This window comes from Dendronephthya gigantea, unplaced genomic scaffold (genome assembly GCF_004324835.1).
Source record: "Dendronephthya gigantea isolate DGI-Jeju-01 unplaced genomic scaffold, DenGig_1.0 000162F, whole genome shotgun sequence".
Classification (NCBI taxonomy): Eukaryota; Metazoa; Cnidaria; class Anthozoa; order Malacalcyonacea; family Nephtheidae; genus Dendronephthya; species Dendronephthya gigantea.
In genome coordinates this window covers 428,417-449,667 of record NW_021163172.1, presented here as the reverse complement: position 1 = coordinate 449,667, position 21,251 = coordinate 428,417, and the positions used below count along the sequence as shown (strand labels likewise).

Below are 21,251 nucleotides of genomic sequence, written 5' to 3'. Positions count from 1 at the left end.
TTTTAGTTAGGTTTAAAAAATAAATTATTTTATTTATAATGTATAATTTTATACAAAATTTTAAAAATATACTGTATTTTGGCCCTACAAATAAATGTACATGTAAAAAGTCATGTTATATATTTCTTTCTATATTTACTTATAAATTTGATACATTGCCTTCTGTTTGAAGCGAAGGTCTTTTCACGAGGCTGTTTTGAAACGCGGTATCCCCGTTTGAAAAATTGAACGACAGAAAAGCGATTTAGGGCGCTTCCATTCTACGGTAAAAACGTCCAGACCTGTCCTGTGTGTTTGAGTACAGACAGATTATTGGTATTTTAGAGTGTTTCAAGAACTCTGCATTCAAGTATATCGTTATTTACATCTGCCTTGCACGGGAAATGCAGTTTCACCGCTATATTCTTAACGAAATGCTCTATTTTATTTCAAAATATGACCGGTCTGGCCATTTTGGCTGCCTAAAGAACAGCGCCTTTAGTCTCAGATGTTTGCACAACTGGTTTGCACTGCTTAGACCGCTGCACGCGCGATTTCCTTTGGAGTGACAACTGCTAATATATGCGATATATTCTCCTATACCTGTGCACATAGGCGTATATATTTTGCATCATTCTTTGAATGAGTGATGTCAGCACAAATCATAAGCCAAGCTACGTTTCTTGTGTGTATCCGTTGGAATTTAAGGAAAGTAAAAAACTTCAGGTGTTTCTAAGAGATTACTTACAAAACTCCAAACGCGTCTACCAAGGATTGGTTTCCGTATGGACTACAATTCACATGTAGATTGTCTACCTACAAACATTGAGAATGCAGGATCAATTCGATGGGATAATGGACTGGACTTTTAGGAAGAACATTTCAGAACTGATCTACTATACATAAAGTTAGCTTAGTTTAGGTTTCCTCCTGTAATAACACTGGATCAATAAGAGATGATCCTTACTGGACCTCTAGGAAGGAACTGTCCAGTATAAATAAAGTTAGTTATTTAAGGGGTTTTTTTATTTTCCATCTTCTCGATGCCTTTAAAACCATGTCCATACCAACAAAGGCATGCAAAGCAAAAAGGATAACTGTTTAATTTAAATAATTTTATTGCTATATAATGTATTTTATACACAATTTTATATACTGTATAACCGTCGTACAAAATTTTAGAATAATATATATTTCCATTCAATAAATAAGAATTAGTGCAGAAATCTTCAGAGAGCAATAGAGTTGATCCATGCATGCACACAAGCTAGCCTTTCAACTTTTATTTAACGTCCTGGAAATGGTCCTAATTGTCCCTTGTGCGAGGCAAAGATCTGTTTAACGTAACATCTTAATTCAAGCGAGATATATATTGAACACAAAATCAAGGATTTGATATGGAGCCAAAATTTTCCACAACCTTTCGCCTGGGTTGAACTGCAACACATCATCAAACTATATATCTTTTGAACACCTGTATACGTGCAGTTGACATATCAATCAAGGATATCCACCAATGATAACTGACTCGAGTATATTTTGCCATATTCTGAACCATCTAACAGGTTTAACATTGGTTGCGAATGACACAATACCACAAACCATTGCCAGGCCACGGGCACGAAACATCACAGCATACATACATTATTGGGATTATTATCATTGCATTTCGTAGCTAATTTGAGATTTATCTTCCTCATGTAATTCTTGCTTGCCTGTGCTCTTAGCCTCGTTTCTTGTTTAGTATTAGGACGTGAATGTGAATGTATAAACTCCACGTGTAGTAAAGTTATATAATTTTCAAACTTCGAACGATTACCAAGGACTTGTGTCTGTGTCGATTTCAACGCAGTTGTAAATAGCATACCTACGAATGGGCAAAGAGTGAATCAATCATGGATGTTATAGGAACTTGTCTCTGAAATAATATTCATGCATAGATTCCTACTGCACCTCTAGGAAGAAAAACTGGCAGAGCTTCTAGTATAAATAAAGTTAGTTCAGTTTAGGTTTCCTCCTGTAGTAACACTGGATCAATAAGAGATGATCCTTACTGGATCTCTAGGAAGAACAGTTTAAAACTGATAGAGTTATCCAGTATAAATAAAGTTAGTTTAGTTGAGGTTTCCTCCTGTAGTAACACTGGATCAATAAGAGATGATCCTTACTGGACCTCTAGGAAGAACAGTTTAGAACTGATAGAGCTATCCAGTATAAACAAAGTTAGTTTAGTTTAGGTTTCCTCCTGTAGTAACACTGGATTAATAAGAGATGATCCTTACTGGATCTCTAGGAAGAACAGTTTAGAACTGATAGAGTTATCCAGTATAAATAAAGTTAGTTTAGTTGAGGTTTCCTCCTGTAGTAACACTGGATCAATAAGAGATGATCCTTACTGGACCTCTAGGAAGAACAGTTTAGAACTGATAGAGCTATCCAGTATAAACAAAGTTAGTTTAGTTTAGGTTTCCTCCTGTAGTAACACAGGATCAATAAGAGATGCTCCTCACTGGACCACTAGGAAGAACAGTTTAGAAAGAAAAACTTACCGTAGTTTCTTTTCGGCCACTTCAACAGATGAATACGAGGGAAGCATCAAAGTGCTGGCACAAGTTGAGGCCCCGGGTAAAGTATCTTTCTCGCCACACATCTGAGAAATCGTGATACACGCTGGCAGTCGTTTCCGGCCGGTTACGAAGCGAAGAAACCGACTGCGATCGTCGGCAGTAAAATTTTCTAACACCTTCCACAACTGAGCTACACACTCCGAGTCAGAAGACAGTTCGTCGCCATAATGAACTAAAATATAAACCGCTTATCACATCTTGCGCGTTATTTTTAAAAGACAAACTGGGTTCAACCGACTTAACGCATGCGCCTTCATGTTACTCAACTGTTATGTTTCATTGTGTCTGAAGATAAGAAAATTTATTCATTTTTATAATATTTATATTTGATTATCGTTTAATTCAAATTTTGCATCTCAAGATGGCTTTATTCTTAGGAATATGTTTCCAAACAATCTGATAGCAAACTTTTACCAAACAAACTGTTAGAAATCTGTTTCCAAACAAACTGTTAGAAATCTGTTTCCAAACAAACTGTTAGAAATCTGTTTCCAAACAAACTGTTAGAAATCTGTTTACGAACTGTTTGCTGTCATGGACATATTTTGTGTAATTTTTTATAGAAATAAATAGATTTTTCAAAAAAGGTATTTAAAAAGCACTTACTTGATTCTTTCAGTAAAGACATGGAGATTTCGTTGAAACCACAAACACCTCTCTCAAGTTCATGTGATGTGATCAATTCTAGTAATGACTGCGGGATGACGGTAAGAAAACCATCGCGGATGGATGTGATCTTGGAAAAAAGAAATTAAAACAATGTTTAGCTATAGATGATTGGTGCTTCTGGACGAACAACGTATGCGACTTTAAGGATTGAGTTGAGGATAAAAAACACTTTTACCAGCAAACAAAAAATACATGCAAAAAAAAACTCCGAAGAGCATCATCGTAACTTGTAACACAAGACTTTAGCTTTAAACAAGGACGACAAATTTACTGTAATATTTCGATTTTCGAAGGCATCTTTTCAAAGGCATTCTCAAACCTCCGACTATTCTGAATTGCCAATGACTTTGAAAAAATCACCGAGAATTTGTCGTCTTGTTTTAAGACTCAAATATTGCCTTTAAAACTAAGGTATTGTTTTCTCACTAAGCCAATAACAGCAACATCAGATTCATACCTGATCCAAAAACTCCATCATCCTACTCTTCTTCACAAGTTGACAATATTCTAGTCTCGTTTCATAATCGACCAGCAATTGATGGCCATTTTCCTTGACAGATTCTATCGTGCCGTCACTGAACGCCGTAGTAAAGTCGAGATCTTTTCCGTACGTTGCATCAAATTCTTCCCTCTTCATCGATTCAAAGTTGTCTGAACAAAAAAGCATGTTATGATCTATTTTGCATCTATTTTGGATTCAATTCGCTTTTGACGTATGAAATATAGTCAGTTATTGATAAAGCAGCACTGCATTGGCTTCAGTGGATTTGCTGCCCATAAACATTACAAGACAACAGACTATAAAACATCCATCAGAAGTGAATTGGATCCAACAAAATTGGATCGTGTTAAACAGACCTTTAGCGGGAAACGCAACGACTGAAATGCAAACGGATACTTGACGTATGAATTACAGACAGAGCGCGTTTCTGATTGGATAACGCGCATCCAGTTAGCCAATCAGAGACATGCTTTGTCCGCCAACTACGTCACAGCACAGTCTTAGCATAAAGGTCTATATACAAGACCTGGACGTTCTTATGTTACTCTTATACTTACTGATCATGTTCACAGCGAGGGCATCGACGTTGGCAAAGTCTTTAGTCCACGTGACATGCTCACCAACCAATAGTTTCCAAACATACGGCGGGAAATACAAGGCCAGAGTCTCGTCACTGCGATAAGCAGCTCCCATTAACCTCCCCAGCCAATGGAAAACTTTCATGTTCTTGCATGATGGGTTGGGAATGAAGCAATCACGGTGATCGCCAACCTGATCCTAGAGAAACGTTTCGAAAAAATACGAATTTATTTATTTCCGTTTAGACCATGTACTGGCACTTGTTCTTATTGCATTTACAAAAGTTAAAAATAAAAGAAATATCAAAAAAATTGAAAAACATTGCAAAGCAGTAAGTACTAAACTAGTCAGGCTAGTATTAGTAGCAACAGTCAACACTCAGTCAGACTAGCATTACTGCAACGATCAACTGACATTGAGGAAGGTTGAAAGAGAAACACTGAATAAAACATTGCAAAGCAGTAAGTACTAGACTAGTCAGGCTAGTATTAGTAGCAACAGTCAACACTCAGTCAGACTAGCAGTACTGCAATGATCAACTGACATTGAGGAAGGTTGAAAGAGAAACACTGAATAAAACATTGCAAAGCAGTAAGTACTAAACTAGTCAGGCTAGTATTAGTAGCAACAGTCAACACTCAGTCAGACTAGCAGTACTGCAATGATCAACTGACATTGAGGAAGGTTGAAAGAGAAACACTGAATAAAACATTGCAAAGCAGTAAGTACTAGACTAGTCAGGCTAGTATTAGTAGCAACAGTCAACACTCAGTCAGACTAGCAGTACTGCAATGATCAACTGACATTGAGGAAGGTTGAAAGAGAAACACTGAATAAAACATTGCAAAGCAGTAAGTACTAAACTAGTCAGGCTAGTATTAGTAGCAACAGTCAACACTCAGTCAGACTAGCAGTACTGCAATGATCAACTGACATTGAGGAAGGTTGAAAGTGAAACACTGAATAAAACATTGCAAAGCAGTAAGTACTAGACTAGTCAGGCTTGTATTAGTAGCAACAGTCAACACTCAGTCAGACTAGCAGTACTGCAATGATCAACTGACATTGAGGAAGGTTGAAAGAGAAACATTGAATAAAACATTGCAAAGCAGCAAGAAATATTAAATTAGCACTTCAAAATTTAATAGTTTGAGAATACAGGAAGACGCTATTGAGGAAACACTCAAGTTTAGAATAGGCCACTCACTGCCAATTAACAAACACATTGAACCGTGTCAGTAACTAATGACTATAGCCAGTTAGAAAACAATGATTACATAAAGACTCTTTATATAACTATAGGTTCACGGCAAATTAACTTCTGGTGGATGCTTTATACCTAGTCTGTTGACTTGCAAAGTATATGGGCAGCAAATCGACTCACTGCAACGCATTACTGCTTTATCAATAACAAACTATAATCTATGCAAAATCCTCATGATGAAGTATTGTTAGAAACATGGGCGAGATGGTCTAAGCCGATAGCTTGTTTATCAATACCAGTTCTTATAGGAGGGAGTACAGTTTCTTATGGTGTAATTCTTCGCACCGAAGACTGGGTTGTTCTGGAAGCGATTTTGAAACACCGTGATTAACGGTTTAGTGAAGTACGTCACAACGCCGATCACAACAACACCGTTACCGAATACATGTCGTCTCCAGTTCTTCGACCACACGCGCGCAATGGGTATATTATGCCAGTGGATTTGAATAAAAGTGGCTAAGAAAATGAAGACAATTTCTATGCCCAGTCCGATCGCAGTCAGGATAAAAAACGATTTAAGAACAGTCCAGGCAGACATTTCAAAACTTGTGATGTGGTAGAGCACGATATAGGCTTGGCTGAGAATTAACGAGTTGCTATCAAACAGTATATTTTGAATATTCATGTCAGCTTTCAGTCGTCTATGATGCGGCGTATCTTCGTGCGAACGATGCAGTGTGAAACAGCATATTTTGTTCGAAATCTCGATGATTCTCGCCCAGACCTTCCCCCTGATATTTACAGTCGCCACTTTAAGGACTCTGGAAACACCCGAGACAATACACAATCCTACAAACAGCCAAATATTCTTAAAATTCGCCTGCATTATCCGATACACAACTATTCCGGTAGCGGGTATGAAATAAACAAGGGCAAAGCTTCGTTCAGGTCTGACGACTTGCGAGCTACATCGTAACGCCATGCGCCTGCAAATAACTGCGAGCACGAGCGTCAAGGTCGGAGCTGTAATGGCCACAATGAATCTGAATAAGACATTTTCAAGCGAAATAAACCAGTAGACAAGAGCATATCTGTAAAACATAGCAACCGCAAAGGCCAGGAAAAACGGAAAAGCAACAATAATGAAGATTTGTAGATTTGGGTAGGATATGCCCGGGTCACATTGTCTGATCTTGCTAACCACAATAGCGCTTTCCATTATAACAGCGATTGCAAACAGTACGTTTCCCGGGACACGATACCATAGGCTTGTGTCGTAAACACGATACAGAAGTAAAAAGCTCAAATACAATGTATAAAGTAGAGCGGTTAACAGCCCAACCAATACGGTTAAGGAATATTGACTTTTAAACTTCTTCCAACCAAACAGAAGCGCCAGAAACATTGGAAACAAAACGTTAACGACAACAGCGTCAATTCCATTGCCCAGTAAGCGAATTCTCTGCACATCGAAGGAGAGGGTATTGTTTGATTTTATCATCCATTGAAAACACAAATCGATTGTTCTTAGATCAAAATAAATGAGAATCACTCCAAAAATAACCAAAGGGACTACAGCCGAGATGATAGTTAGGGTTGCCTTGAGACTTCTGAGGAACGACTGCCTGTAGCTTCGCCTGCTTTCGATTTCATAACCCAATTCAATATAATCCCTGCTCGAAGGAACGTTCTCTTCCCCAAACAAGGCATATTCGCTGTAAATCGTATCATTAAGCTGGCCATCCTGCTCCAAGGCACTTCTACTGTCGTTCACTTCGCGAGAAATTCGTGGAGTGCCCATAACCAACGCGGAAAACAAGGATAAAAGGGTAGAAATGATTCTGTCCAACATTTTAAAAGTGTTAAATTGAAAGTGTTTACGTAGAACTTCGTTAATCATTCAGACGTCGGTCATTTGAATCACAATGGATTTGAATTCAAAGAGAAGCTTGTTCTTTTTTAATTCATATATAACTGCACATTTATATTATAGGGACGGAACAGCTGATAACTGCGGGTTGCCTTTCAAAAGGCGGAAACAAAATAAAAATTCTTTATGGTGCATCATTTAATAAAACAATGACATGCTTTAGGATGAAACTGGATTTACGAAACTACATTTGCGAAACACATAATTATTAGAGATGAATTCATCTGCTACAATACTAATTATCACGTATATTAGCCCACGTTTGTCACGAATAACAATCGTTGCCGCTTATAAATATTCTCTAGAGGTTCAAGATTATACTACAGTTTTTAGTGTGCTAGAACTTCACTTGGAAAACCATTAAACACTGTTTGGTTTAGCAGTGAACGACCTACGCAATCGATCCCAGTTTTAAAATGACAGAGTACAATTCCTTATGGTGTAAACCCCTGAACCAAAGGCAGGGTTATCATGGAAACGGTGTTGAAATACTACGAGCAAAGGTTTGGTGAAATACGTCACCAAACACACTATAATGACACTATTAGCAAACATGTGTCGTTTCCAGGCCTTCGACCACGCACGCGCAATGGGTATATTACGCCAATGGATGTGGATAAAGGTGGATATGAAATTACACACAATTTCAATGCTAATGCCGATCGCAATTCTTATTAGGGATGATTTTAGGACAGTCCAAGCAGACATTTCAAAACTTGTGATTTGATAGAGCACGATATAAGCCTGGATTAGAATTAATGAATTGCTATCAAACAGTATATTTTGAATATTCATGTCAGCTTTCAGTCGCCTATGACGAGGCGTGTTTCCAGGTAGATGCCGCAGTCTAATGCAACATATTTTGTTCCAAAACGGGATAATTCTTGACCATATTTTCTCCCTGATGCCAACAGTCGCGGCTTTGAGGACCCCAGAGGTACCAGAGACAATGGATAGTCCAATAAACCACCAAATATTTTTAAAATCTGCCTGTAATAGTCGATAGAGTATTACCCCAGCAGTATGGATGAAATAAACAAGGCCAAAGCTTCGTTCAGGGCTGATAATTTGTGAGCTACGCCACAATGCCATGTGCCTGCAAATGACTGAGAGTAAGAGTGACAACGCTGGCGTCATGATCGCCACAATGAACCTGGAAAAAGCGCTTTCAAAGGTAATGAACCAGCGGACAAGCGCGTATCTGTAAAGCAAAGCTATCACATAAAATAGTAACCATGGGCAGGAGATTACTGTGAATATCTGACAATTTGAGTAGGATATGCCAGGGTCACGTTGTCTTATTTTGCGAACAACAATAGCGCTTTCCACTAAAATGGCGGTTACAAATATTACGTTGCCTGGTACACGATACCATAGGCTTCTGTCATAAAAATGATATAGAAGTAAAAAGCTCAAATACAATGTATAAAGTAGAGCGGCCAATAGCGCTATGAATACGGTAAGAGAATATTGACTTTTAAACTTCCTCCAACCAAATAGAATTACTAGAACCACTGGAAACCACAAGTTGAGGATCACAATTTCAATTCCATCACCGATTAAACGAATTCTCAGGACATCGAAGGAGAGGGTATCGTTTGACTTTGTTAGTAGTTGAAAACACAAATCGGTTGTTCTCAGATCAAAATAAACGAGAATCACTCCCAAAATAACCAAAGGAATTACAGCTAAGATGATGGTTAGCGTTGCCTTGAGACTTTTACAAAGCGATTCACCGAAGCTTCGCTCGTTTTCCATTACACCAGAAAGTGAAACATATTCGCTGCTCGAAGGAAAGTCCTCCTGCACCAACGAGGGATATTCGCCCTGGCTCGTATCATTCGCATTAAAGGGCTCATCTTGATCTCTGAAATTGTTGTTTATCTCACGAGATATTCTCGGAGCGTCCACAGTTACGGCGAAAAAAAGAGATAAGAAAGTAGCGATAATGTCGTCCAACATTTTGAAAGTTTTAAGCGATTGAGGACTATATCGAGTTATGAATCACCTGTTGGTACCTCGTTGACTTTTTACTATATACAGACGGTATAGTTGAACGACGAATTAAGTTGTCGACAAATTATCACATTCCTTCACGCTGAACCGATGCTGTTGTGTTTGTGATTGTTCGGTATTCATTTAGACGTACGGTCATTTGAATCACAATGTGATTTGAATTCAAAGAGAAGCTCCTTGTTTTTTTATTTATATATAACTGCACATTTATATTATAGCCTATAGGGACGGAACAGTTTATAACTGCGGGTTGCCTTTCAAAAAACGGAAACAAAATAAAAATTCTTTATGGTGTATTATTTAATAAAACAATGACATGCTTTAGGATGAAACTGGATTTACGAAACTACATTTGCGAAACACACGATTATTAGAGATGAATTCATCTGCTACAATACCAATTATCACGTTTTTTAGCCCACGTTTGTCACGAATAACAATCGTTGCCGCTTATAAATATTCTCTAGAGGTTCAAGATTATACTACAGTTTTTAGTGTGCTAGAACTTCACTTGGAAAACCATTGAATACTGTTTGCTTTGGCAGTGAACGACCTACGCAGTCGACACCAGTTTTAAAATGGCAGAGTACAATTCCTTATGGTGTAAACCCCTAAACCAAAGACAGGGTCATCATGAAAACGGTGTTGAAATACTACGAGCAAAGGTTTGGTGAAATACGTCACCAAACACACCATGAAGACACTATTAGCAAACATGTGTTGTTTCCAGGCCATCGACCACGCACGCGCAATGGGTATATTACGCCAATGGATGTGGATAAAAGTGGATATGAAATTACACACAATTTCAATGCTAATGCCGATCGCAATTCTTATCAGGGATGATTTTAGGACAGTCCCAGCAGACATTTCAAAACTTGTGATTTGATAGAGCACGATATAAGCCTGGATTAGAATTAATGAATTGCTATCAAACAGTATATTTTGAATATTCATGTCAGCTTTCAATCGTCTATGACGAGGCGTGTTTCCAGGTAGATGCCGCAGTCTAATGCAACATATTTTGTTCCAAAACGGGATAATTCTTGACCATATTTTCTCCCTGATGCCAACAGTCGCGGCCTTGAGGACCCCTGAGGTACCAGAGACAATAGATAGTCCAATAAACCACCAAATATTCTTAAAATCCGCCTGCAATAACCGATAGAGTATTATCCCGGCAGCATGGATGAAATAAACAAGGCCAAAGCTTCGTTCAGGGCTGATAATTTGTGAGCTACGCCACAATGCCATGTGTCTGCAAATGACTGAGAGTAAGAGTGACAACGCTGGCGTCATCATCGCCACAATGAACCTGGAAAACGCGCTTTCAAAGGTAATGAACCAGCGAACAAGTGCGTACCTGTAGAGCATTGTTATCGCAAAAAATAGTAACCATGGACAGGAGATTACTGTGAATATCTGACAATTTGAGTAGGATATGCCAGGGTCACATTGTCTTATCTTGCGAACAACAATAGCGCTTACCACTAAAATGGCGGTTGCAAACAGTACATTGCCTGGTACACGATACCATAGGCTTCTGTCATAAAAATGATACAGAAGTAAAAAGCTCAAATACAATGTATAAAGTAGAGCGGCCAATAGCGCTACGAATACGGTCAGAGAATATTGACTTTTAAACTTCCTCCAACCAAACAGAATCACTAGACTCAATGGAAACCATAAGCTTAGGATCACAACATCAATTCCATCACCCATTAAACGAATTTTCAAGACATCGAAGGAGAGGGTATCGTTTGACTTTGTCAGCAATTGAAAACACAAATCGACTGTTCTCAGATCAAAATAAATCAGAATCACTCCCAAAATAACCAAAGGAATTACAGCTAAGATGATGGTTAGCGTTGCCTTGAGACTTTTACAAAGCGATTCACCGAAGCTTCGCTTGTTTTCCATTACACCAAAAAGTGAAACATATTCGCTGCTCGAAGGAAAGTCCTCCTGCACCAACGAGGGATATTCACTCTGGCTCGTATCATTCGCATTAAAGGGCTCATCTTGATCTCTGAAATTGCTGTTCATCTCACGAGATATTCTCGGAGCGTCCAGAGTTACAGCGAAAAAAAGAGATAAAAAAGTAGCGATAATGTCGTCCAACATTTTTGAAAGTTTTAAGCGATTGAAGACTATATCGAGTTATGAATCGCCTGTCGGTACCTCGTTGACTTTTTACTATATACAGACGGTATAGTTGAACGACGAATTAAGTTGTCGATATATTATCACATTCCTTCACGCTGAACCGATGACGTGGTGTTTGTGATTGTTCGTTATTCATTTAGACGTACGGTCATTTGAATCAGAATGGGATTTGAATTCAAAGAGAAGCTCCTTGTTTTTTTATTCATATATAACTGCACATTTATATTATAGGGACGGGACAGTTTATAACTGCGGGTTGCCTTTCAAAAGTCGGAAACAAAATAAAAATTCTTTATGGTGCATCATTTAATAAAACAATGACATGACAGACGGTATAGTTGAACGACGAATTAAGTTGTCGACATATTATTACATTCCTTCACGCTGAACCGATGCCTTTGTGTTTGTGATTGCGTTCGGGGAGTGTAGCCATCACCTAAGTCGAAATACTTTGCCATAAACGATAGGATTTAACTTCACGTTAGTTTCGTAATGCCGAGTTTCGAAATGCCGGGTTTCCTGTTTATTTAACCCCGATAGATAGATCTAGGAATCAGTTGTCGTATGCGAAATATTTTATTTGGTTCCGCTATGATTGTGCTGACCACTGATCTTACAATACACTGGATGTATTCGTGTTCGACATTCCTTCTTTTCAAATTTATTGTTTTTAGGCTCAGTAAACACCAGTATATAAATATGCCTCCCTCCCCTAGCTAACCCAACGAACTAACCGTACATCTCAATCCATATCAATAAATTACTTGAAATATCACATTAGGAACATCGCTTCAACAGAAACTAACCATGTTCAAAGCCAGCCAGTGTCTAGTCAATTTTGCATTTCGAATCGTGTCGTATAAGATTATAGATAATGAGATAATAGGCCTCATCACAAAGCATTATTATTTGTCTATTAACCTATCAGTGATTTTACACAAATGATAAAATATTTCGGGGTTTTTCGGTGTTTTTTTTTTCACGGAGAAGACTTTCACCGCCATTTTTTGTGGCTCCAAAGTGATAATATTAAGCCGTGACGCGAACAGTTGCATTTTGAACTGATATATTTCAAAAACATAGCAAACTTATTGCGTATCTAAAACAGCATCGGTTCCCTACAGTTCGAATTGTATATGGAATAAAGTTTGTGTCCACAAAAATCCGAAATATGTGAGATTTAAACAGGTTTTTAACGAGCGGCCCTAGCAGAATCGACGTGAAGACACGGCTGTATATATACTATCTTTAAAATGGTCACTTACCCTGTTATTAACAGTCTTTATTATCAGAGGAAGTGTCTTGTTAACGTCGTCGTCTTGAGGACACAATTCATCCGAAATCTCCGACAATGAGTCTCGAAAACCACCACCCTAAGATGAATATGAGAAGGAATGAATTGAAAGTGCATTTATCTATCGTGGAAGCATCGAATCGAGAAATTTAAAAGCTCGTCGAAATGAATCAAGCAACGAGAACAAAAGAAATAGCGTATTCACCCCACCTGGTCAATTATCCCCTCTCCAACAAACTTCACCTCCCACCATTGTTCACATTTTCTTTTATTCCACCTAAAATAGATGCGAAAAAATCATCATATATGCCTTTGCAAGCACTTTGAGAGTCCTCGGTAAAACCTCTCCCCCTACACAGTGGACTCCACTTCTCTCGTTCACGAATTCACCCCTCCGTTAACGGCGAAACCCCCCACCTCCCTCGGTCAACCCCCTCCTCAATCAGGTCCTCAACCTCCTCCCTCAGTCAACCCGCTGGTGGATCCCCCAAATCTCAACTGTTAATACCCCTCCCTATCACGAAAAACCTCTATCCTTTCTTAGAGAATTTCTTCTTTCCTCAGCAAATTTTCCCCATTCATCCGGATGAAACCCCCAATCCCTCCTCGGTCAAACCAACAATATCATCCTTGTTGCACCCCTATTCCCTTTTCGGCGAATCCTCCCTCCTCCTTGGCGAATCCCCCCCCCCCCCCCCGGCAAACACCCCCTTTCATAAAAGGTACAATGCAGTCGACAATATACTGACCTGAAACTCATATTCTCAGCTTTCAGCGATTCGAAAATTTGATAAAATACTGACGTGGCGGGATTATCCAACCTCTGCTTTACGCACGCTCGCCGATCGACGTAAACGACCGGAGCTTGTTCGGGCAGAGGCTGCTCCGTGGCCCTTAACAGCTCACTTAAGATCCCAGTACGGCGATTGGACAATGGCAGAAGGAAACGTAAACACGACAATATACGACTTGCATTTGATTTCTCTCTCTTCGATTCCAGAGTCCAGGGAAAATAAGGTTTTTTGGTTTCATTTAAGTCCATCTTTTGACTTGATTTGTTCGCAATTCGACCCAAGTTCTCCACAAACTGTTTAAACCTTTCTTCTTCTTTGTCCAAACGTTTTATTTGCTGTCTCAGTTCGACCAACTCTTGTTCGTTCATCTGGTCTTCTTTTGCGATTTCCGTTTGTTTGTCCACGATATCGTTTCGCTTCAGCTTGTGTTCCGTGATGCGTTGTTGCACGAGGTGGAACTGTTCCAATTCGCCTGTGCTCATGTGTTTCGCCTGAGATTCCGCATGTTCTATCATGATCTTCTGTTCGTCAAACAGTTGCATCTAGGAAATACAACAAGTGTCAGTATATAAATTAATATTGAAGTTTTGCCAAATTATCAAATACTTCATGTATACTTCACTGTGATCAAACATAGACCTTCTTCAATGTCAGTTGATCATTGCAGTACTGCTAGTCTGACTAAGTGTTGACTGTTGCTACTAATACTAGCCTGACTAGTCTAGTACTTCTGCTTTGCAATGTTTTATTCAGTGTTTCTCTTTCAACCTTCCTCAATGTCAGTTGATCATTGCAGTACTGCTAGTCTGACTGAGTGTTGACTGTTGCTACTAATACTAGCCTGACTAGTCTAGTACTTACTGCTTTGGAATGTTTTATTCAGTGTTTCACTTTCAACCTTCCTCAATGTCAGTTGATCATTGCAGTACTGCTAGTCTGACTGAGTGTTGACTGTTGCTACTAATACTAGCCTGACTAGTCTAGTACTTCTGCTTTGCAATGTTTTATTCAGTGTTTCACTTTCAACCTTCCTCAATGTCAGTTGATCATTGCAGTACTGCTAGTCTGACTAAGTGTTGACTGTTGCTACTAATACTAGCCTGACTAGTCTAGTACTTACTGCTTTGCAATGTTTTATTCAGTGTTTCACTTTCAACCTTCCCCAATGTCAGTTGATCATTGCAGTACTGCTAGTCTGACGAGTGTTGAATGTTGCTACTAATACTAGCCTGACTAGTCTAGTACTTACTGCTTTGTAATGTTTTATTCAGTGTCTCACTTTCAACCTTCCCCAATGTCAGTTGATCATTGCAGTACTGCTAGTCTGACTAATATTTACTCTTTTACAAACTTCCATAGCTCAAAGTATTACCTGTTTTTTAATGAGAAACTGCTGTTCTTTGAATCTTCCTGTTAGACTTTCACGAAGAGCCAGCTTTTTCTTCAAACACCCCTTGCGTCTTTGGATATTTCTAATTCCATTTGTTAAGTAGATGTCAGCTGTAAAATGATGTTAGATAATATAGAAGCTACCTGATACAACGAAATTACCCAGATGATTACTATAAGCTTTAATTAAATATGCCTGCCCAAAGCGTGGTCCTGTAGTTGTTAATTCAGTGGAATTAGATCTTTAAATCTTTAAAATTTAGATATTTGCTTTCTTCAAAATGTATTTTCAAATTTTCAAATCCTCTACTCCTGCCACAAACTTACCTTCATTTTTAGAACGGGGATGGATGTGGATAACAGGTTCATCTTGGGACACAGGTGAATTGAACGAGCTCCCCGTGAAGGATGCCAGCGGATATAGTTTGTTCGTAACAGGTCTGGTAACAAGGTCGACATTAGTTGACGTGCTGCATAGCAACGGGATGATGCAATCGATCACGTGCACAACACGCAGTAATGCCAGAGCGCGGAATGTCAGGGACTCTGCTGGACACGACGCGATCTTCGGGTACCGCGCTAGGGTAGACGGTGTGAACAAACTAGGCACCACCGAGATGTGCTTTGGTAGACACTGTGGGGGGAAAGAAATGAGTTACTGAATAGAGGGACCATTGTATGAAGTGGGGTTAATACTTACGTGAGAACTATAATATACCTGGATTAATAATAGTTGGGTCAGGAGAACTATAATATAGCTGGATTAATAATAGTTGAGTCGACAGAACTATAATATAGTTGGATTAATACTAGTTGATTTGAGAGAACTATAATATACCTGGACTAATACTAGTTGAGTAAACAGAACTATAATATAGCTGGATTAATACTAGTTGATTTGAGAGAACTATAATATACCTGGACTAATACTAGTTGAGTAAACAGAACTATAATATAGCTGGATTAATACTAGTTGATTTGAGAGAACTATAATATACCTGGACTAATACTAGTTGAGTAAACAGAACTATAATATAGCTGGATTAATACTAGTTGATTTGAGAGAACTATAATATACCTGGACTAATACTAGTTGAGTAAACAGAACTATAATATAGCTGGATTAATACTAGTTGATTTGAGAGAACTATAATATACCTGGAATAATACTAGTTGAGTAAACAGAACTATAATATAGCTGGATTAATACTAGTTGATTTGAGAGAACTATAATATACCTGGACTAATACTAGTTGAGTAAACAGAACTATAATATAGCTGGACTAATACTAGTTGGGTCGGGAGAAATATGACTAGAAAAGTACTGGTCGAGAGCTCTGATCAGCGACGATAAATCATGCCTCACTCTCACCTTGCTACTGAATTTGCTGGACACCCCTCCTAGCGACGTCACCAACAGCTGCACCAGCTCAGTATCATTTTCGCAGGTCCAATTTGGACTGGGGAGCAATTGTAATTCGTTGGTCAAAACCTCGTCCAATTCAATCGGGCAAAACTGTTTTCCTTGCGAGGTTACAGAACATGGCTTATTCTCGGCTCTTCCCTGTAGCGAGGGTTTTCTACCATTGTTCGTAACCTCTGCTTTGTTGCCACGTGTCCCAGGACAATTATCCCCAGGACAATTATCCCCAGGACAATTATCTCTGGGGCGAAGGACATCGCTGTTACCCGAATTCTTTCTAGAAGTTCCAATATTCTGCCCCACCGTTTCACCGGCCCACCGATTTTCCATGGAATGTTTACCATTTGTATCAGCATTAGTTCTACTTATATTCTCGTCATCCTGCGATTCAATTTTCAAATCAATGGCCTTCTCAGCAATCGTAAGGAGATCACCGTAAACCTCGAGTTGTCCAAAAAGCCGCGAAATATCACCATCGTTCTTGGCGGACTGATTCGAACAGCAAGGGCTGTCATTTTGCACCAGCCTTTGTTTTGAGGATTTATTCTCGTGTTTGGTCACAATCGCTCCAGCTTTCGTTTCCTTTTCATCGACTAAATCTTCATATTTCTGTAAAATCGTCTTAACGTTCGACAACAAGCCATTCTCTGAACCGCCATTCATTCCGACTGGTCGAGATTTCCTCTTCGGCTTTCGCTTGATCTTTGTGTACAACTGAAAGCATTTTTCTCTATTTTCTCTGTCGTTGCTACACAATGAGTACGTGAAGTCTACCGCATTCTCCCAGGTCGTGTCGTATTGCAGGTCGTTCCAAAGGGAATCGACATGTTCGGAGCCGGCCGAGTTCGTCTTGCTGTAAGATGAATCCTTGGGCTTTTTGTCGAAGAATGTCACTACCTGATCAACCGGGTTAGACGAAGGAACACCAAGTGTTGGTGATTCAGGCGTGCGTGACAGCTGGGAGATTTGAGTAAAGGATGGAACATACGAGAATGGCTTTGGAATCCGACCAGACTGTGTTAAGCTTTCTGTTTCAAAAAATATACATCACTTTAGATAAAAGAAAACAGTGTTCACAGAAGAGACACCGATATTGGAACCTGAAGTTTTCTTTGTTCAAACAAGGAGGGGTTTCGTTTTAAACAAATCAGAAAATTTGTTTACATTTTCAGTAACCATAATACTTATGTGGTTACCACATAATCAGAAACCATAAATTTTGCCTACTTCTGGTAAAAATGGTACACTATTTAATACCAGTTTACATGAAGTATTATACGTTTAGGCATTCTGATTGGCTTAGCTTGAAAATGTAAACAAATTTGCTGATAAAACCCCTCTTTGTTCTTCATTCATTCATTCAGCAAGCATACCAACAACATCCTGAAGCGCTCGTATTCTTGATAATGATTTTCTAGCCGAGGACTTTGGGACAAGGAGTCCGGGCGCTGGGTATATCTTTATCTAAACATTGAAAATCATTCTTAATCTTTGGCTTGAATGTTGAGAACTACAGTACCTGCCCCACAAAACATCACCAGAGACAAATGCACTGATATTTGTACGGGTTTTCACACAACTTAGGACTAAACCTTTAGATATCTTTGTTAAAACCTGGTTTCCATTTCGCTGTGAGTGTCGTGAATGGAAAGTCTTTCTAGAAATACTTTGGCAGTTGTTTCATGATCAGAAACCAAGCATATAATAATTCCTGATTTTTTTTCAAACCTGATCCATATCTTACTCAACTAATAACCCTAAAGGATTACATAGTTTATTAAGAATTATATTAGCAGATTTTTGACATGAAATTACTACCAATGTCTCTGCGTATATGGCAGTTCTCCTCGATTATTATACAGTGAACAGTGGTCTTACCTGTTTTGCTTTTTGTTTAAGCGAAGCAAATCTTAGTTTAGGGAAAAGCTCGTTATCCACAGGCAGCACAAGAGACTCAAAACACACATCGCTCAGGACATTTTCATTCACACCAGAAGGATCCAGTCGTTCCAATTTCAGGAGCTATGACAAAGAAAACAACAATATGAATGATGCGGATGAATTAATGTGTGTACACATATATATGCTAAAAGTATTTTTTTATCCTAAAGTGTTCAGAACATTCCTAGGTACACATTGTGATGGTTGATCGTGGTTCTACTATCTCAGTCTTGTGATGGTTCTACTATCAACCTTGCAAGCTGAAAAATTAGTTCGACCACAGTGGGAATCAAACATGCAACCTTCAGTTTTCCAGTCCAATGCTTTTCAAACTGAGCTACCAGTTAAGGCATTTTTAACAGGTGATTTTTCAGAAATCAATCTAACTCCTTCCATACATGTGTTTCTGGAATATATAAAACCAAGGTTGCTAGTTCAATTCACACTGGGGTCAAGCTAATTCTTCAGCTTGTCCAGTTGGCCACGCAAAGTAACACCATCACAATATTAATTTATACACCTAAGTCATATACTGTACACTATTCCTAGGTACTATTTCTTATTCTAAGAATGCAATTTCACGGTGTGATAGCTGAATATGCAGTACTAGTTGAAGTCAAAGACTTTGTATATAGATGGACAAGAATACCCAGCCAATTCCTTTCTAATAATTTTATTACCATCATACCTTATTACCACTTGGCACAACCACAAGACCTTTCGGTTTAACCAGATGAAGGAGAAAATCAAATCTTTCCCGTGGACAAGCAGCACCACAGTAGAGTCGATCATACTTTTGCACAGTTGTATCAATGTGAAAACAATTGCCGTGAATAAACTGAGGATAGCATATCTTTTTCTTCAACTTTGGGGAATACATAAAGAACTCCTCACAGCATTCATTCGCATGTTCGACAAGGTTCGCTCGCAACTCTACACCATGATTGACCCCTTGAGATCCTATTACGTACCCAGCTAACATTGAGAAATATCCTGTTCCACTACCTATGTTTAGAAATGACATCCCTAAATGAAAAAGAAACAGACATTAGTAATATGGACAACACATTGTTGGTATTGTTTCTAAACATCACTATGTCATATCATATCATTTACATAACTTAAAAAACTTAGTCCATGCATGTGACAAAATGAATTATGTGATGCTTGGAAACACATCAACTTTCTGAACAAGTCTTCATGCAAATCTCATGTTATTGGATTCAATTCAATTTTTGTAGAAAAACATTATCCTCACAACACTTGGTCAGACAGAATATTTTCACGATTTATGCATCAGAAAATGTCTGTCGAAACTTTATTATCCTTAAAGCTTGTTTTGAAACACTTCCATAGTTGTCCAAAAAAATGTATTCCAAAATAGCTCTGTCAGCATATTCGCTAATTTCCAGCAATTTATTTCATTAATATTGCTGGATGAAATGAACACTTCCTTTCAAAAGGACAAACTGCATTGTATAATTACTTGACCACATATTTTTTTACTGCAATGCTTTTAGGAATTAGGAAGTAAATTACACTAATAAAGGCCTTAGCTAGGTTAACAGGACTAAAATCTTTGCAGTGAAAATGAGTAGATAGTGAGTGGAACTATTGTTGTGAGTGTTTATGCAGTGATTTTAGTTAAAAATCATGTTCTGACTGACTAACCAAACAGAAAAGGGGAAACTGACATTTCATAGACTTGTTAGGGTACAAAGGTCTGTCATCAACCAGCGCTTACAAATGATACAGTAAATAAACATGAATTTTACATAATGAAGCAATTTTAACTGGTACAGTATTACACTCGTCTGAGTCTACCTGGGCAAGCAAGAGATATAAATTCGTTCGATAATGAATCAGAGTTTTGCAGATGAACCATCCTGATAAGCGATATGTCAATTATTACTCATGGATTATCGAACGAACTATTATTTTATTCACTTCCCTAAGTTCTGAGTTTCTAGTGCTGTAAATTAAAATATTAGCATGGATGAATACCGTTTTTGATTAAATTGTATTAAACTCAGGAATTAAAGAACAAACATCTCTTTGGTAAACTAAAACATGTTTGCTATCATGGAATTATTGGAATACGGTGCTTTTATTGTGAAGAACCAAAGCTAGAACAGTGATACAACTCGCCCTTTAAATTTCACGATGTAGCAAAATACTACCTCGAATCGAACGAAAAATAAACACAGTCATGTTTCAATATTAAAGGTTATCGGGCCGATAGCATACCTTCTTTTAGGTCTAATGCTTCTAAGACTGTAGCGTACATATGTGGGGCACTCATATGCAAGTGATCGTCGCCGCGGACAGGATAATCCCCATAGGCATCGTCGTGTAAATATTCGGGCAAGAACGCCGCTCTGGGTACGTTTAGGAAGGCACTTTCAACTACGGCGCTGGATATGATCGACAATTGCTTGAAATTCTTTACCATTTCCTCGTTCAACTCTCCCAGACTTCGCCAGGCCATGACCTTCGCGATGTATCGAAGCACCGGAATAGAGCACGATGTTGTTTTTTTTGCTATTTCAAGCAAATCAAACCGAACAGATTTTGGTTTATTTTGAGTTTCTTTTTCGCCATGTCACTGAAGTCGACATGCGTTCCACAACAAGGACCATGATGCAATCCGAGAACAATGACCTCAATATTACCTGGAGTCTGCGGCCTTCGTTGAAAAACACCATCTTAATAAAAATATACTCGTAATTTTATTTATC

General features: G+C 38.6%; 3 protein-coding genes across 4 annotated transcripts; all 3 read right to left on the bottom strand.

Moving 5' to 3' along the window:
• Positions 1 to 543: 543 nt before the first annotated feature.
• LOC114537684 lies at positions 544 to 21,171 on the bottom strand. 2 transcript variants are annotated; one of them, XM_028558784.1, is made up of 15 exons: positions 20,761 to 21,171; positions 19,202 to 19,539; positions 18,451 to 18,594; positions 17,946 to 18,036; positions 16,522 to 17,600; positions 15,477 to 15,783; positions 15,133 to 15,260; positions 13,716 to 14,302; positions 13,177 to 13,243; positions 12,938 to 13,045; positions 4,335 to 4,554; positions 3,733 to 3,926; positions 3,213 to 3,342; positions 2,529 to 2,778; positions 1,108 to 1,846 (listed from the first exon to the last, which is right to left on the bottom strand). In XM_028558784.1, exons 1-15 carry the CDS (start codon positions 20,999 to 21,001, stop codon positions 1,795 to 1,797), a joined length of 3,936 nt encoding a protein of 1,311 aa, XP_028414585.1. In that variant the 5' UTR covers positions 21,002 to 21,171; the 3' UTR covers positions 1,108 to 1,794. The 2 variants fall into 2 exon arrangements, with proteins under 2 accessions (XP_028414586.1, XP_028414585.1); XM_028558785.1 differs by lacking the exons at positions 1,108 to 1,846; positions 2,529 to 2,778 and adding an exon at positions 544 to 795.
• LOC114537686 lies at positions 5,482 to 7,475 on the bottom strand. Its single transcript, XM_028558788.1, has one exon. The coding sequence runs from the start codon at positions 7,458 to 7,460 to the stop codon at positions 5,850 to 5,852; it is 1,611 nt and encodes a 536-aa protein (XP_028414589.1). The 5' UTR covers positions 7,461 to 7,475; the 3' UTR covers positions 5,482 to 5,849.
• On the bottom strand, positions 7,648 to 9,544 carry LOC114537687. Its single transcript, XM_028558789.1, has one exon. It carries the CDS (start codon positions 9,450 to 9,452, stop codon positions 7,902 to 7,904), a length of 1,551 nt encoding a protein of 516 aa, XP_028414590.1. The 5' UTR covers positions 9,453 to 9,544; the 3' UTR covers positions 7,648 to 7,901.
• Positions 21,172 to 21,251: the final 80 nt, after the last annotated feature.